The sequence below is a fragment of the Hyperolius riggenbachi genome, chromosome 6 (assembly GCF_040937935.1).
Source record: "Hyperolius riggenbachi isolate aHypRig1 chromosome 6, aHypRig1.pri, whole genome shotgun sequence".
In the NCBI taxonomy this organism is placed as follows: Eukaryota; Metazoa; Chordata; class Amphibia; order Anura; family Hyperoliidae; genus Hyperolius; species Hyperolius riggenbachi.
The window spans coordinates 289247594-289264570 of NC_090651.1; the positions used below are offsets into that span (position 1 = coordinate 289247594).

At 40.7% G+C, this 16977-nt stretch overlaps 1 protein-coding gene across 1 annotated transcript in view; it reads left to right on the forward strand.

The window, feature by feature from the left end:
• Positions 1-16441, forward strand: part of TECTA (tectorin alpha) — a 143322-nt gene extending 126881 nt beyond the window's left edge. Inside the window, exons 18-24 of the mRNA XM_068241002.1 lie at positions 1043-1245; positions 3462-3625; positions 5302-5550; positions 7214-7376; positions 9339-9426; positions 12875-12991; positions 16184-16441. Coding sequence (XP_068097103.1) covers positions 1043-1245; positions 3462-3625; positions 5302-5550; positions 7214-7376; positions 9339-9426; positions 12875-12991; positions 16184-16266 — 1067 coding nt within the window. The 3' untranslated portion in view covers positions 16267-16441. The remainder of the gene's footprint in view (positions 1-1042; positions 1246-3461; positions 3626-5301; positions 5551-7213; positions 7377-9338; positions 9427-12874; positions 12992-16183) is intronic.
• Positions 16442-16977: the final 536 nt, after the last annotated feature.

Genomic DNA, 16977 nt, shown 5'->3' on the forward strand with positions numbered 1-16977 from the left:
GTCATTAGACGATGATTAATGAGGTAACAGACTGAGCAAGGACCTGCAATTTCCTCGTCTTCCTCATGAGGGCGAACACCTCTAATAAATAAAGGCTGTCTGAGCAACCTTGCTAAAATGACAGTGATTCTGAAAAACATGTTCTGTCAATAGATTATCACACGTTATCAACGTTTCCTATTATTTCCATTATGTTTGGTTGTACAGCTCAGGAATTTCTAAAAGCTGTCTCATAGGAGAAAAAGTTAAAATAAACTTAAATAAAAGAAGATTAGAGTTCTTTTTCACTTAAAATGCAATCGCAATCATGCTGCAATGCAATGGCGTTTCTTCCTCATTTCCACTACTGCGATTGGGCTGTGATGATGTACGCCATGATTGCGGTGTGTTTTGCATTTGCTATTTTCCCAAGAATAAAAACGAGCAGGAAGTTACTGAATCACAGGGAAAATTGCATAACGGTGCAATTGCTATACGACTTTCTTTGCACTCCTCAACAAAAAGCTGGAGCTGAATGATGCAGAAATAGCAGCAGGATGATGATTGCGCTCGGAAAAAAAATCACACTGCAAATGGATCGCAATAATGAAATGGGCGCCGCGGTTCCGCTAGAGATTAGAATCAAATCGCAAAACATGGTAGTAGAAAAGGGCTTTTAGTGCTCTTTTACACTGCAAACCGCAAATGCAATGAGATTTCGCTGCGGTTTTCACTGGACACTAGGAACACAAGGAGAAAATGCTGAAAAAAATGCAGCATGTAGGACTTCTGCAATCAGGCAAAATCGCATTGCAATTGCAACGCACTAGAATACAAGTGTTCCTGTGATTTTCATTATTTTGCAGATGTCCTTGCATTCTGAGATTTACATGCCATTGGAAAAGGCAGCAAAATTGCGTGTAGTTTAACGGAGCCCTTATGGTCTATGTTTTAGGACAGTAAATATTTCTGTGCATAACATCTCTCATGGTAGACTAATGATGATCATAAATGTAAATTCTATTTTGCTAAAACACATACTTTGTGCTATTTTGTTTCGTAGACTCTCATGATATCATTGATGCTGAAGTGACGTGCAAAGCTGCCCAGATGGAAGTCTCAATATCTAAATGTAAACTCTTTCAGCTTGGCTTTGAGAGGGAAGGTGTCCGGATTAATGACAGACACTGCCCTGGGATTGAGGGAGAAGATTTCATATCTTTTCAAATAAACAACACGAAAGGAAACTGTGGGAATATAGTACAGGTAACAAGTAACAAAAAAAAAAACCAGTCAAGAGTTGCTAGTCTGCTGTGTAAAAATGATTTCCTAATAAAAATTGTCTTTGACAGGAATCTACAGAGAAGCATACAACCTGTTTGAGATTAGAAAGTCTTTGCAAGTCTTTGATTGGTTGGTTTCAATCATGTGATCATGTTTTACTTCTGCTTCCTGGTTTAACATGCCCTTGGAGCAAAAGTTAGGTGTGATCACATGAGCGTGGCCAGTGGCCAGCCAATCAGCTGTGTACGTCATGTTAATTTTAATATAATAGATTTTTCATTTTAGACTAGATGTGAATTTTGTGATGCAATAAAGTTTTAACCACTTCAAGACCTCAGGCTTACACCCCCCTAGTGACCAGGCCATTTTTCAAAATACAGGGCTGTGCAGCTTGGTCAGGTTGCTGCACAGCCCTACAACTTAGCACATAACTGAATTCCCCTCCTTTTGTTGTCCTTAATAGGACACTCTGCCAGAGGTCTCTGTTCGCTGCTGCAATCTTTTATTAAGGAAAGGAAGGTTTTCCTTTTAAACAATACCAGTTATTTGGCAGTTCTGTTCAGTAGAGTCCAAATCACACACCTGAAACAAGCATGCAGCGAATCTTGTCAGATTTGTCATAGGCATCTGATCTGCATGCTTGTTCAGGGTCTATGGCTTAAAGAGGCAGAGGATCAGCATGACAACCAGGCAATGTGCATTATTTAAAAGGAAACAAACATGTTAGCCTCCATATTCCTCTCACCCCGGGGTTCCCTTTAAAGACGGGTAAGAAGAGAAAAATCACCTAGTGTACAAGTAATAATTTGTCAACACCCTATACATGTAGTGCATTTGAGACATATGTTGGGCTGTGGAATTATTTAAAATTTGTGCAATCGCTTCATTAGGTAATAGTGCCCATACAAAGTACAATGAAAATGTTTGATTTTCCCGTTTATTCGTCCAAAATGATCGAAACGCATGAAAGTAAAAAATAATATTTTTTTTGATCAAGAAAAACGAACGCTTATCCTGTTTTTTTTTTCAATTAAAATCCGATCGGGCATGTTAGAAAAATATTTATATTCGATCCAACGGAATAATTGAATGAAATTATCTAATCATACCATGTATTGGCACCATTAGAGCTAATTCGAGTTGTGTTAAAAGAGTTGTGTTACTGTAACTCACTGCCCATACACATTCATGGGGCTGTTTACATCTCTGCATTGTAATAGATCATGTTATAATAACTGGCTGCATGCAGACTCTGAATTAACGTCTATGTCCAGTCTTCATTGCAGTTCAGACACATTTTAATAAATATGTAATGCAATGCACCAGTGTAAATTCAGTCTTAATCCTGAAATTAAAAAATGAAAAAAAGCCTACATACATAAACAAACAAACCTAAATAAGTAGTTTTAGTTAATTAACCACATGGGTACCAGCAGTCTCTGGCCCCTTAAGGACCAGAGACTCCTGGTACCAAAAGACTACTCCTACCGACGAATCACCGCACAGACCTGCCGCCCTTGCCATTCACACTGCTCACCCATTGCCATAAGCCCCTCCCCCTGTGAGCCTGTCAGGAGCCAAATTCATTGGCTCCTGACCCTGTGATCAGTGTGAGCCAAAGAGATTGGCTCACTGTGATCGCAGGGTCAGGAGCCAATGAAATTGTCTCCTGAGCAACTCACAGAGCTCTGCTGTCATAGTAATGGCAGAGCGAGGGGCCTGCGACGATGGGTTAGAGGCGCGACCGGCAAGAGCGGTGGATCTGTGTGAGAGCCGAAATTACAATCTACATCCTGGCAGGAATAAGCAGCCACAAACAGGCCATAGATTTTAATTACCTCGGTCCAGAAAAGGTTAAGTTTAGTTAATTATAGCAAGGAGTACTTGATATGATGTTATCCACAATAGCAGAAATTTGTTAATCAGTATATTTCAGAAAGGATATCTGCTGTAATAATATTGAGAAGCACTGGTATAAGCTTGTAGGTGAACTGCCAATATTTCAAACATGTAAAACAATAAGCACAACACAGTACATAAATATTACTCGAGAGGAGAAAAGTAGCTCGTAAACCAGGTGAAGTTTCACTAGGCATAAAGATATCTGTTTTTTTTATATACATATATCCCAAATTAACTGTGTTTCAGATTACTTGTTTGTTTACTAATTTATGTATTCATTTTATTTTTCATAATAGTCTAACGGTACTCATATTGTGTACAAAAACACTGTCTGGATCGAGAGTGCAAACAACACCGGAAACATAATCACGCGGGATAGAACCATTAATGTGGAGTTTTCCTGCGCATATGAATTAGACATCAAAATTTCGCTAGATTCTGTAATAAGACCCATGCTGAGGTAAGGACTTGTCTCAGCTTTGCTTTACTAATAGAACAATCTAATATTTTTGACATTTGTGATATTAACCACTTGAGGACCAGAGGTTTATACCCCCCTAGTTACTAGGCCATTTTTTACAATTCCACATTTCACATTTTTACCAGTTTATTGCTTAGTCATATGACTTAGCCCCCAAAATGAATTTTACCTCCTTTTCTTCTCACTAATAGAGATTTCTTTTGGTGGCATCTGATTGCTGCTACGATTTTAGTTTTTTTTTTTTTTTATCTCCCCCTGCCCTCCCCCCTTCCCCCCTAAATTGGCCCTACACTATATTACATTATATGGCTATGGCAGGGATTAGATTGTGAGCCCATCAGAGGAACAGTTAGTAGTAACAAGACAATACACTCTGTAAAGTGCTCCGCAAGATGTCAGCACTATTTACATTGTCTTTTTTATTATAAATCATAAGAACAGCCTGCCTGAATCGTGGGATTCCAGTCACACTGTATGCACTTGAACATGACAAATGAGGTGGTGGCTCCAGTACAATACACAGCATACATTTAAAAATGGCGCAGCGAAAAAATGGCGCAGGGTGATGCCAATAGTGGCATCTTGAAACTAAAGGTATTTAACGTTTCAGAATTATCCTAAAGTGTTAAACAACCTTAGTGATAAGGTGTCATTATCGGCATCTCTAATACATTACCTGGTCCCGACGATCCCGTCCTCTCTCTACTTCCTGTTTAGTGTGCAGGAGTCCTGCAGCCAGCAATCGCCATGTGGGGACTGAAGCCGCATGGTGATTAGCTGGATGCAGAAGAGCTGCAAACTAAGAAGGAAGTGAAGGAGACAGGATCGCCCAGGACCAGGTAATGTATGCTAAAGCCCCTGCCTACTCTCACACTGCCTCAAAGCCCCTTTCTCTCTCACACTAAACCTTACCACTCCACCCCCTTGCCTAACTCTAACTAAGTACCCCCGATGTGCTGCCTAACCACCCTGCTTGCACCTGTCTCACTGCCGCCAGAGACGGCAATAGTACAAGCACCAATTAGCCTCAAGAAGTTTAAACTATGCTGCACATTAAATAGCGGGCGACTTTATCGAGCGCCATAATTAAACCTTCTTGCTGCTAATCGCAGTATGTACTATTGCCGATATGGCGGCACCATTTTTATAGGCACTCATTTTTGTCTGCTCCCCAATACACACGTCCATTGGCCATGGTCACACCTGGCTGACCTTTTCAGCAGCTGGTGCCAGAGGGAAAATAAAGCAAGCTGTACTGTAGTGACACTCACTTTTATTCTATACACTTTTAATATTTCCTTATCATCATGAGTACACTAAATTACCTTATTCTAGTTTTGGGTTAAGTTGAGCTTTAAAAACTTGAAGTCTTTTCTTTTGACCTATGCCACCCCTGTACTCTTTTAGTACCTCACTGAACAAATTTTATGTGGTAAATTGGATTTCTGCCTTAGTATCTGATAACATACCTGGTTTAGGTACATTGATCACTCATCAAATGGCGTCCTATCTGTTCTGTGTATCACAGGCTTTTGGTTCTTATGTAATTTTACGTAATTTTGAAAAGTGCACATTACCGTTCATTCATTTTGTTTGTAAATATTGCATTCGTTTTAATAAATGAATTTGTTCTAAACCTCTATACACACCTGCAGCGTGATTAACCTGACAGTTCCAACTCAAGAAGGAAGCTTCACCACAAAGATGGCCCTCTACAAAAATTCATCCTACAAGCATCCATATCGCCAAGGAGAAGTAGTGCTTACCACGCGGGACGTACTGTTTGTCGGTGTCTTTGTGGTTGGAGCTGACTCTACTCACCTGATATTAATTCTGAATAAATGCTATGCGACCCCTTCAAGAGACAGCAATGACAAGCTGCGATATTTCATTATTGAAGGAGGGTATGTATTATTTTTATGATAATGATGTGGTGTAAATAAATGGAAAATATAATGCTTAACATCTTACAGAAGTATTATAAATGGTAGCCCTAAATCTAAAGCATCAGAATCATTTATTTTGTCAAGTACAAACGGGAGGGGGGGGATCGAACCCCAAATAGGTTTTGGCTCATAAAGTAAACCTGAGGTGAGCATAAACTAATGAGATAAACAAGTGTATCTACTCTCCTCCTCCAAAAAAAATGACTTTTTTAAAGATAGCACATGGTTTTATTTTATGTTTAAAATTTTCACAAAGAAGATTTAATATTTAATTATCTCTCCTTAAAATGCCAGCCCTTAAGTGCCCCAGAGCTAAAATACACGAACTATTGCCCTTTTTTATCTATCCCCTGTACTCAGAAGTTGTTCTTTACAGGAACACAATAGCACCCCCTATACTGTTATTGTAATAGCAGCATAGAGGACGCTTTTGTGGCTGGGAACGCGAAGAATCACTCGCGTTCCCAGCCTGTCGGCGGGTGATGGCGAAACCGGAAGGGGCCGCCGGCGGGTCCAGGAGGATCGAAGCGACTCTATGTGGGCACCGATCAGCTGCAGGGGGCTGAGGGAAGCCCCAGGTGAGTAAAACTCATTTTGTTTAGTTGACTTAAGGTTCACTTTAAGGTGCGAAGCTCCACTCGGCCGCAGTTCCACATTCTGTGCTATCCCATCCTGCAGGGGGGACAAGTGGGTAAAGAGGCTCGGGAGGGGATGCCACATGTCATTTTTTTTTTATTTACCTCACTCTGAAAATTAAAAAAAAATCCAAAAATAGGTTAAGTTGCAAGGGATCGTTTTACAGCCATATTGTGTCTGTATAGCGATCCCTGACCAAAGCGTTGCCACTTCCACAGGGTTTCAGGGCGTATGAACCCCCTGGAAACCCTGACATGAAATTCACTGCTCTTTCTTTCGATACATGTAAATTTACACTACCGTTAGGATTGCTACATTATCTGTCATTTACCGCATTTAAATGTATTATTTTTCCTATGAAACTTTAAAATCTTAAAAACTATAATGTCTTTTTGATTTTTTTTCCTCTTGTACCCACTGTCCCCCCTCCACATACCCTGAAAATGTGGTGTTTCTAGCACGTAAGGGGGCTGTGCTATTAACTGCTAAAGTAGGCGGCAGCTCGCCTGCCATTAAAGTCTATGTGAAAAATGCAAACGCAAATTGTTTTGAAAAAAAAATGTGTTAAATGCAAATTTCGAATACCACTGGTTTGCTGCGGAGTATTCACTGGCAGAACAGTTTGGCCCATTTCTAATCATAAGCCATGCTGTCTCAAAACAGTGCAGAGGAGAAATTAGGTACCATGATGAGGCACACTGCATCATGAAGGTCCCCAAGAGACACTTCTACATAGCAACACAGTTTTCAGTGTGTATGCTTATCATACACATCAGCACTATACATATCTGCTTTAGTGGAATGTGGGGACATGTTTTTCTTTTTATTGTAATTTGGCTTTAAATTACAAACAAGTTAAAATAAGCAGAGCAAGTGAATTACTCAGATGTAGTCACACAACTATAGACTACTGTGCTATTGTAACTTTTATCCACCTTACAAGGTTGCACTTTGAGTGTGAAACCCTTTCTTTTCATTCAATCAGATGCCCAAATCTGAAAGACAACACCATCGGAATAGAAGAGAATGGAATCTCCCTCACTTGTCGTTTTCATGTCACAGTCTTTAAATTCATAGGAGATTATGATGAAGTTCATCTCCACTGTGCTGTATCTTTGTGTGACTCTGAAAAATATTCATGCAAAATTGTGAGTACATAATTACTGGGCAAATATGTCTGATGATTATTTATATTTTTCCAGAACCTTAAAGTGGACCCAAATTAAAAATACAAGATTTCAGAAATAAAATCTATTTTCTAAATTATAATGATAAATAGCAGCTTTTTTTCAGCTGCATGATGACAAATATAAAATATTTTACATTTCTTGGAGGAACCCCTCCCTTCCTTTCATATCGCTGGGACAGAATCCGGCAAACTGGTGGAGGAGATAAACAACAAAGCACAGGCTGCTACTGATGATGTCACAGGGGAGGTGATCTCGGCTTGTGTGAGATTTCACATAGACGATGCCCCTGTGAGGGAGGGTAGATGATGAAAAACATGCTCATGATCTAAAACCTCCTACTAAGCTCAGAAGTAATGGCTGCCACCGGTATAACCCTGGTTATAAAAAGAGAAGGGTGAAAAGCATGCACTGAAATGCTCATAGGCTTGAAGGAGTGTTTATTTATCTTTGTATGTGTCAGAATGTTGCAACTAAACATTTGAATTAAAAAAATGTTTAGTTTGGGTCCGCTTTAACCTATTTAGGATAGGAGCCATTGGTCCCTTTAAGGACCAAAAGTTTTTTTTTTACCCTTCCCAAACACTGTGACTGGCTCACAGTGATCAGGAGGTCATGAGCCAATGCAAACAGCCCCTGACAGATATGAGGAAGCTCAGTTGTCACATGACAGCTGAGTTGACTTCCTCCAGAAACAGTGATCAGCTCGGGGCCCTGGTAAGTCGCGGCGTTGAATCTACACCACATCAGAGTTGCAGAGCCACAGATGTGCCATAGATTCTACTTAACGCAGTCCCAAACCAGTTAAATAATGTACCATAAAATGATGATGATGGGCGCCCAGGATCAACACTTGCACTCTAACTGCACTGTTATTGACTTGAGGAAGCTGCTTGTAGTGGTAAAACGCGTTGTCTAGTGCTGAAATAAAGTTCCACCCTTTTTGAATCTTAAAGTGAGTCCTTCTTTAAGGAAGGACCCAGTTACACCTTTTTGTATCTATATACGTACCATTGGGCACTTCCTATCCACTGCCACCGATGTCATTAAAGTTCCTCTTTAAACACCAGATTAAGTAGAATCTACCTTCTATTTATGATCTTTTTTTTCAGACAGGACACAGATTTTACTTAGTTTTACCTTTACTCACAGATATATTTGAGTGTTTTTGTGTACATTTATATTTTTGGGTGGACAGAAAAATAGGAAAAATGAAATAGAAATATAAACTTTGAAAAATAAAGGTTTCTCTTTAGACAGATGTTGTAATATTTTCGATATAGTAATAATTATTATTATTCTTCCCCTCAGATTAGTCACCTGCTCAACTAGTACATACATAGCTTCATTGCCGTGCTCCTGGGTTGAGCTGAACTATCATTATTGGTTGTCTTTATATCACTGCTTTATTATAGTACTACTTATTAAAAATCCTTGTTAGACCAAGTAATAGACAAACTTTACTGTTGTGTAAACAATCATTACCTAGACAACCTTCTAAATTTGAATCATACAATTCACTCCATCAGACATTCAACACTCAAATTTACAGCTCAGAAAGTTATTTTCGGAGTTGGGGATAACTCTAACTTGACACTGTGGCTGGCAATAGTGACCAAGAAATTATTAGCCATAAAATGGAAAAATGCAATCGCACCAGACTTGAATGAATGGTTAAGGGAGATGGGTAATTTCCTGGAACGGGAGGAATGGGAAGCAGATGGCTTCGCAGATCCATTGATAAATGGCGGTTAAAGTGGCTGGAGATAATCGGTCAGTAGTGTTAGATGGTGGTGGGGGGGGGCTTGGGAGTCCAGGGTGGTGAGTGTTGAATGGCTGATAGTAATAATTATTTAATAAGGGATTGGAATAGGAGACTGCAAATTATATTTTTCACTTAACAAGGTATATTTCTTTTAACAGAGCTGTCCTCAGAATTCTAGGAGTGCCAATGACCATATCCAGGACGCAAAAGAACAAATAATTTCTGTTGGTCCAATCAGAAGAAAACGTTAGTATTTACAATTAATATATTCATGCATACATTCAAATTTTGCCTAAAGTGAAGTAAAACAGTTTCTCAACCAGCAGGTATACTTTGAACTTTTCGGGTAAAATTCTCAAAGCGGGAAGTTTGGGCACCCACTATCGGCAGAAACTTTAGGCGCTGCCATAGGCACCATTAGTAAATTACAGCTATACTGAGAAATGTGTGAGTGCCCGAAATTGCGGTGGACTGGTGATGGGGTGGGTTAAGGTTAGGCATGAGGGAATGACACTTAAGATTAGGGGTGGGGGGTGTTTTAAGGTTTAAGCGTGTGGGGGGACGATTACGTTTAGGAATGGGGGTGTGTGTTTTTAAGGGTTAGGCATGGGGAGATGGTTAAGGTTAGGCGTGGGGGGGGGGTTGTTTTTAAGGGTTAGGCATGGGATGAGGTTTTTCTATGGGTTAAGCTTGGGGGCCAGTTATGGTTAGGCATCGGTAAGGGAGGGTTCTGTGTAAGAATAGTGTTAGGTTAAGTTGTAACCTGAAGGAAATAGTACTTTCTAAGTTTCACTATAGCAGGCTGTACATTGATGATTGATGGCCAGTATGGTACAAAGCACACATATGTAGGTGTCGATACCAGTGGAGTAGCTTAGGAGCTCTGGGAATGAATTTCAAAGCATCTATAGAAATGATCATAGCCAGCACAGTACCAATAAAGAGCTAATAAAGTGATTGATGTAGGGAGCCTTGTAGGCACCTCTGGTCCAGGAGCCCTGGTGCGGTCGATACCTCTGCATTCCCTATTGCTATCTCACTGGTCGATACACAATTTTATAGATGTGCTCAGGACAAGTCCAAATACACATTGTTATCATTCTGTAATTGAATATAAATCACAGTGAAAGCAGGTTAAGACATTGGATGCTAACTTTGAAAGAATCCACAGTGGTGATGAGCACACATTTTGCATAATCGTAATTTCGCATCGTAACTATGATGCAAAATTGTGACACAAAATGTCAGGTAAATTCGTAATTGATTTCATTTGTAAATGTAATCAGGAACTTTAGTTGCGCAATTTCACATAATCTTTGCATATTTTTGCGGAATTTCGTGCCGAATTGAGTGGTTAATAGCAAAGCCCCAAACATGCTATTATCCCCGTCACAAAAAAATAATGCTGTTTGTTAAGGGGAAAAGTGGGAACAAGCGAAAAATTAATTTAAAAAAGAGCTTGTAGTTTTCCAGAAAATTAATTTTAAACATTTAAAGTAAAAATGTTTTTTAAACTGTCACTTTTCTGAGTTTAAAAAAACTTTTGCATCTCTAAAAATGTATTTTTTTCCCTTGTTCCCACTTTTCTCCTTAACATATGTAGCAATTTTGGTGATGATAGCGTGTATGGGGGCTGTGCTATTAACCACCAAGTCAACACGAAATTACGCAAACATTATGCAAAATTATGAATGGAATACACTAAATCCGTTAAATGTCCAAATGATAATTAAGTATGGCTGTAATTGCGAAATTTCCTGTAATCATAATTAGCAAATCATCAATAATCTACAGCTATGACTGCTAAATGAAGGAAGATGCTTTCTTCATCCAGTCAGGGAGGAGAGTTGTGAGGTCGACTATAACTGTCATATACATGTGTCTCTTTTAACCGAGACAACTATGTAACTGTGTAACTGACACTCACATGGTGCATTAGGTGTTCAGGACCAAATGAGTAAATGTATTGAAAAAATATATTACTGTATATTCCTGCGTATAAGACTACTTAATAGTGGCTGAATAGAGTACTGGTTAAGAGCTCTGCCTCTGACATGGGAGACCAGGGTTCAAATCCTGGCTAGGTCAAGTACCTATTCAGTAAGGAGTTCAAGGCAAGACTCCCTAACACTGCAGGGTGGCCTCCTGAGCGCGTCCCAGTGGCTGCAGCTCTTGAGCGCTTTGAGTCTGACAGGAGAAAGGCGCTATATAAATGTTTGGATTATTATTGGATTATTACTTTTTAACCCTTGAAAATCTTCTGAAAAGTTGGGGGTCGTCTTATACGCCGGGTATCATTGATGCCGGGTGATACCCCCTATCCTGCTACCGTCTATCTCTCAGATCTTGCTGCTGAGGACTGTAGTGAAGCGGCACAGGCGCATATGTGTGAGTTCTGAGAGGCAGAGAAGGAGGTAAATAGGATACAAGGGCCAGATGGGTGAAAGAGGCGAGTTTTATGGGCACAGCGCTATCCTTCCATACTGCTCTGATAAACAGGGAGAAAGGGAGAGCTGACCAAACCACTTAGGGAGAGGGAGAGTTCACCAATCCAACCAGTCAATTGACTGTATACTGTTATATACTGGGTACCACATACAGTACAGCACCAGTATATGATTTTTTTTTATTTGGTGTACGTTGGAAGAAGGGTAGTCTTATACAGTGAGTATATCACAAACTCTATATTTTAACTGAAAAAGTTGGGGGGTCGTCTTATACACCCAGTCGTCCTATACGCCGGAATATACGGTAGGTATTAGAAATAAAACATATTAGTGTGAGAGTGTGTGCACATGTGTGTGTTTCTGCATGTGTGTGTTATTACTAGATGGTCAATGACTAATTCTGCATGAAAATTAAATGCAGATTGTATGCAGCTAAAAATTGGTCCAATACAAGTTCACGGGAAGCACATTTAGATATCACAATTCCAACATACAGTTTTTATAAAATTGTCAACACCCTCTCACTGACCATCCTTACGTATTATAGAATGCCAAGAATCTACTGATATTTTCTCATATCACTCTGAGGGTATGCATACATTTACCAAAGAAAAGTCTACTATGCAAAAAGTGAAAGAGAAACAATATAAATAACGTTTGCCATACCAAAACTACCAAGAATCATGCAGAGGTTAAACAGGAACTTAAGCAAGCAAAAAGGGGAAAACATAAATCGATACATTGCAAGGTGAGAAGTTAAAAAATAGAGAAATCAAGAAATGGCTGATATTCACTATGTAATTTGTTCATATTACAGCACCATCTGACATTATCTATAACCACACTCCCTAACAATGTGTTAGGCTAAAAGATTGCTTTTATGGATATACATATGGACAGAGGGAAATACTGGTTGCTTAATTGGCAGCCATTATTTCCTACAAAGCAACAAGGCTTCCACAGTGTAATATCAGGACCTAGGTCATGACATCACACTGTAAGAGGGGTTTCACCACAATATCAGTCATACAGACCCCCTGATGATCTAGTTGAGAAAAGGTAAAGTTTTCTCAAGGGAAATGGGGTATCAGCTACTGATAGGGATAAAGTTCAATCCTTGGTTACAGTTCCTTTTTATACTAGTAGAATTATGCCAAATGATCAGTGCTAGGTGCTTGAAGTCTCAACTTACTACATCTACATTTACTGATTTTCTTTTGTTGATACTTTCTGCTGTTGTCCTATAGGTTTGGACTGGTGTGAGGAAAATGGGGGATGTGAACAGATTTGTACAAGCAGATTAGATGGACCTATATGTAGCTGTGTCACAGGGACCTTGCAGGAGGACGGACGTAGCTGTAGAGGTAAGAACCATCCTATTGTGAAGGAAATCTGTCACCAGGAACTGAAGGCTGGAACATGCAGCTGTTCACGCGAACACCATACAGTAGCCCACTTCTACAGTCTGTCAGCGCGATAATCAGTGTTACAATGTAATACAAAGTTCACTCTAGGGATGATCATACTGGATAACTATTTGCTAGATCCAAACACAGAGAAGTCCTTTACAGACAGCTGCAGTTCTGTGCAAAAGTGTCAAATACTAAGATGAAAGATGCCAGATCCACTGTTTTTTGTATACAACTGACTACTTGGCTGTCAGGGTGATATTATAAAGTGGGAATGCTTACTTGATTGTTTCAGCTTGCTTTACAACACTGTGATCTTTCTTTATAAAACAGAGATTTTTTTGTACTGATAATGGCTAAAGCAACTTGATATGCACATACATTCAGTGGCATAGCTAAGGAGCTGTGGGCCCCGATGCAAGTTTTACATTAAGGCCCTCCAAGCACTCTATACCTAACAATTGATACAGTTCACCAAAACCTGCCAATGACAACTACTGTGTCAGAGGTGCAAGAAGGAGATGGGGAACAGTTTGTTAATGATTACCACTATTAAAACTATCTATAGAAGTGATTATTATGAGCACAGGACCAATAGAGAGCTAATACTGCAGTTGAGGTAGGGCACCTTGGGGCCCCTCTGGCCCAAGGGCCCAGATGTGGTTGCAACTTCTGCACCCCCAATTGCTATGCCCCTGCATACATTGATCAAATAAATCTTTCCTTATTTTTATTTTGCTTTTCTGTAATTGATTTAAGGAAAACATGATGTGGGAGGCATGTGAGACGTGTGACTACTAGACAACATCTGCTACTTGCCTGCTGGTTGTGTAAAATGGAGCATTATAGCAGGGTCGTTTCTAGCTTTTTTTTTTCACCCCAGGCAAGAAGTCCTGTGTCAACTCCCCCCCCCCCCCCCAAACCCACAGAAGGGACAGAAGGGACAGAAGAAGGCAAAAAAAAGGCCAGAAGGAGGCACAGGGGGACAGAAGGAGGCACAGGGGCCAAAAGGAGTAAGAAAGGGGGGCAAAAAGAGGCACGGGACAGAAGGAGGAACAAGGGGATAGGAGGAGGAACAAGGGGATAGGAGGAGGAGCAAGGGACAGAAGGAGTCACAAAGGGGGCAGAAGAGGTACAAGGGAATAAGAGGGATGCACAGGGGGGCAAAGGTGGGTGGCACATGGGGACTGAAGGAGGCACAAAGAGACAGAAGGATGAAGAAAGGGGGACAGAAGAGGCACAAAGGAGGACATAAGAAGGCACCGGGGACAAAAGGAGGCACGGGGGGACAGAAGGAAACACAAGGGGGCAGAGGTGGCCCAGGGGGACTGAAGGAGGCACAAGGGAAAATATATAAAACGATGTACACCTTTATATAAGACTAGCAGACCCAAGCCCATTTAAAAAAGGCTCTAGGGTCTGTTTCTCGCCGCCGTCCGCCACATGTTACTGTGTGTGCACGCACCCGGCCGCCCGCTCACATGCCTGCCCGGCTTCCTGGCCCCGTCCTCCTGTCTCTGTGAGGCCGGGTCCATGCTGCGCACATGCGCAGTAGCAAAAAGCTCGGACCAAGCTACAGAGGGACAGCGTGATACTGGGACACAGGGGTTTTATTATAGAGGATTTACTGGCTGAATACAGAAAAGCAAATGTGAGAAGAATATGAAGGGCCATCTAAAAGAAGAATGCCTACAAACCCAGCTGCTATGCTGGGTGACATCCCATTCACATTGAGTTATTTAAACATGGTTACCTTTGAGGAAAGCACAAAAAAATAAAAGGGTGAGGATCCCTCTTCTCCCCTGTAGCTTTACTACTTCTGCCACTGCCCAGTCATAGCAGCTGGTATGAAGCAAAGAGAAACCCGGCATGTCCCCCCCAAGTCTGTTTGCCAGCTCTCTATTCCCATCGACAGTGGAGGGGAGTGCTTTCCATGCTTGCCCCCAAACACATCTCCATTGCTTCTTCCAGATATGTAACTTAAATGTAACTCACAAGTACTGAAATCAGCGTGACAAATAGATGGTTGGCACCTGTAATAGGGAAAGCAAAAGCAGCCTTCATATTACTCTTAGAATTAAAGTGGACCTGAACTCTGGTACAGGACAGAAGAAAAACATTGAGAAATGCACCCTGTATGTATTTAGCCTGCCTGATTCCCTCTCATCTGTGACTAAGCACAGGTTGTAATTTGATCCCTCAGCTGTGTCAGCTGCCTGCCACGGCAGAGAGGTAATTAGTAAACACAGGTTGTTAACAATATGTCTGCTTCCATAAAAGCATGAAGTAGAAAACTGCAGATTTGTTGCAGGATTTGTATCGGTTGTAACACAGAAATGTTTTTCTTTAACCTCCTGAGCGTTATAATAATTATCGGTGGCTTTATAATAATTAAATAATTTGATCACATGGCTGTAAAACCTTTAGCTAGCACTAGACTAGCTAATAAAGGTGTCTGGCACCCCCCGATCCCCCAATCCAGCCAGTTTATACATTAACCAGCTTGGATCCAGCGATCGGCGCAGCCTCACCGCACAGCTCTGGTCTTCACTATGGGGAGGATCGCACATGACGTCATGACCTTGTCGACGTCATGACATCATGCGCAAACCCGATCCTCCCCATAGAGAGACGGAAGCTGTGCAGGGAGGCTGCGTGATCGCTGGATCCAGGCTGGGTAGTGTATAAACGGGGGGATCCGGGGGTGCCGAACACCTTTACTAGCTAGTCTAGTGCTAGCTAAAGGTTTTACAGCCATGTGATCAAATTATTTTACTATGAGGGACTCCTAAGGACAGAGAGCGGTATGCCCGACTCAGTGTCGGGCATACCACTAAGGAGGTTAAAGGTTATTGTTTTGTTGTGTATCTTTTAGAGCAGAGAGGAAGTTCTGATTTCAGGTCCGATTTAAGTAAAAAACACAGTACGCAAATGACTATTACTGCTTTATCAGATGTCCTAATTAATTACATGTAGGCAAATACATTTACATTTTTTTATATTGCACATGTGAAATGATAATTGCTACTTCTGCTGCTGTCATTATCCCAGTCACTTCCTTCAGCAGAATTATTGCTTCTGCAATTATTACCGTAGATCCAGTGCTAACGTTTCCTTTATTCTTAATTGCTTGTTTATATTTTACAGTGACAAGCTCCTCAACAGAACATCACATGTGGCCCCGTTACAGCATCCTGCTTCAGATCTGCATGCTCCGATGGTATTTATAAAATTCAACAACTGAAAAAAGCAGTTGAAGATTTTTTTTCCTGAATAACCCAAGACATTCTTTGGGGAAGTGTATAGCCCTGGAAAAGGCACTTTGCAAGTCAGAAGGAAAAAAATAAAGACATTCTAAAAATGCGGATATTTAATTAAATGCAGTGTGCATGATTTTTCATGCTTTAAATGGCTGGTAACTTGGCAAGTTTCAGGTTGTTTTGAGTCAATTCAAAGGCCCCACTCCAGGCACAAATATTTCCTAACTCTGTGTAGGCACTTAATGGCAAAGCTTGTTTTTATCTGTATATAAGCCCTTTTGTTAACTGTCAAATAAATTTCTTTTTAAGTTTGTGGTCAGGAGTCTCTTCACAAGACTTTTCTGCAGTGCAGACTTTGACTGTGTTAGGCTGCAATCTTTTCTAAGAGGGTTATGTCTGTGCCTTGCCCCCTAGGCAGTCTGAGCAGCCCCTCCCACAGAGCCTACAGCTGAAGTGCCTCAGGCCACATGACCATGTGTTTTGAAACTGGAGTTTTATTTGGGCACTCTACTTACTTAAGGACCATATTTGATTTGTGCCTGGAGTTGGGTTTTAAAGAACCACTATTGTGAAAAATTGTAAAATGGATAATACATACTTATAAGAACTACCTTTCTCCCTGAGTAAAATGTACTGTAAAATTAATTTCTCTTATGTTCCTGTGGCTTACAGTAGGCAGTA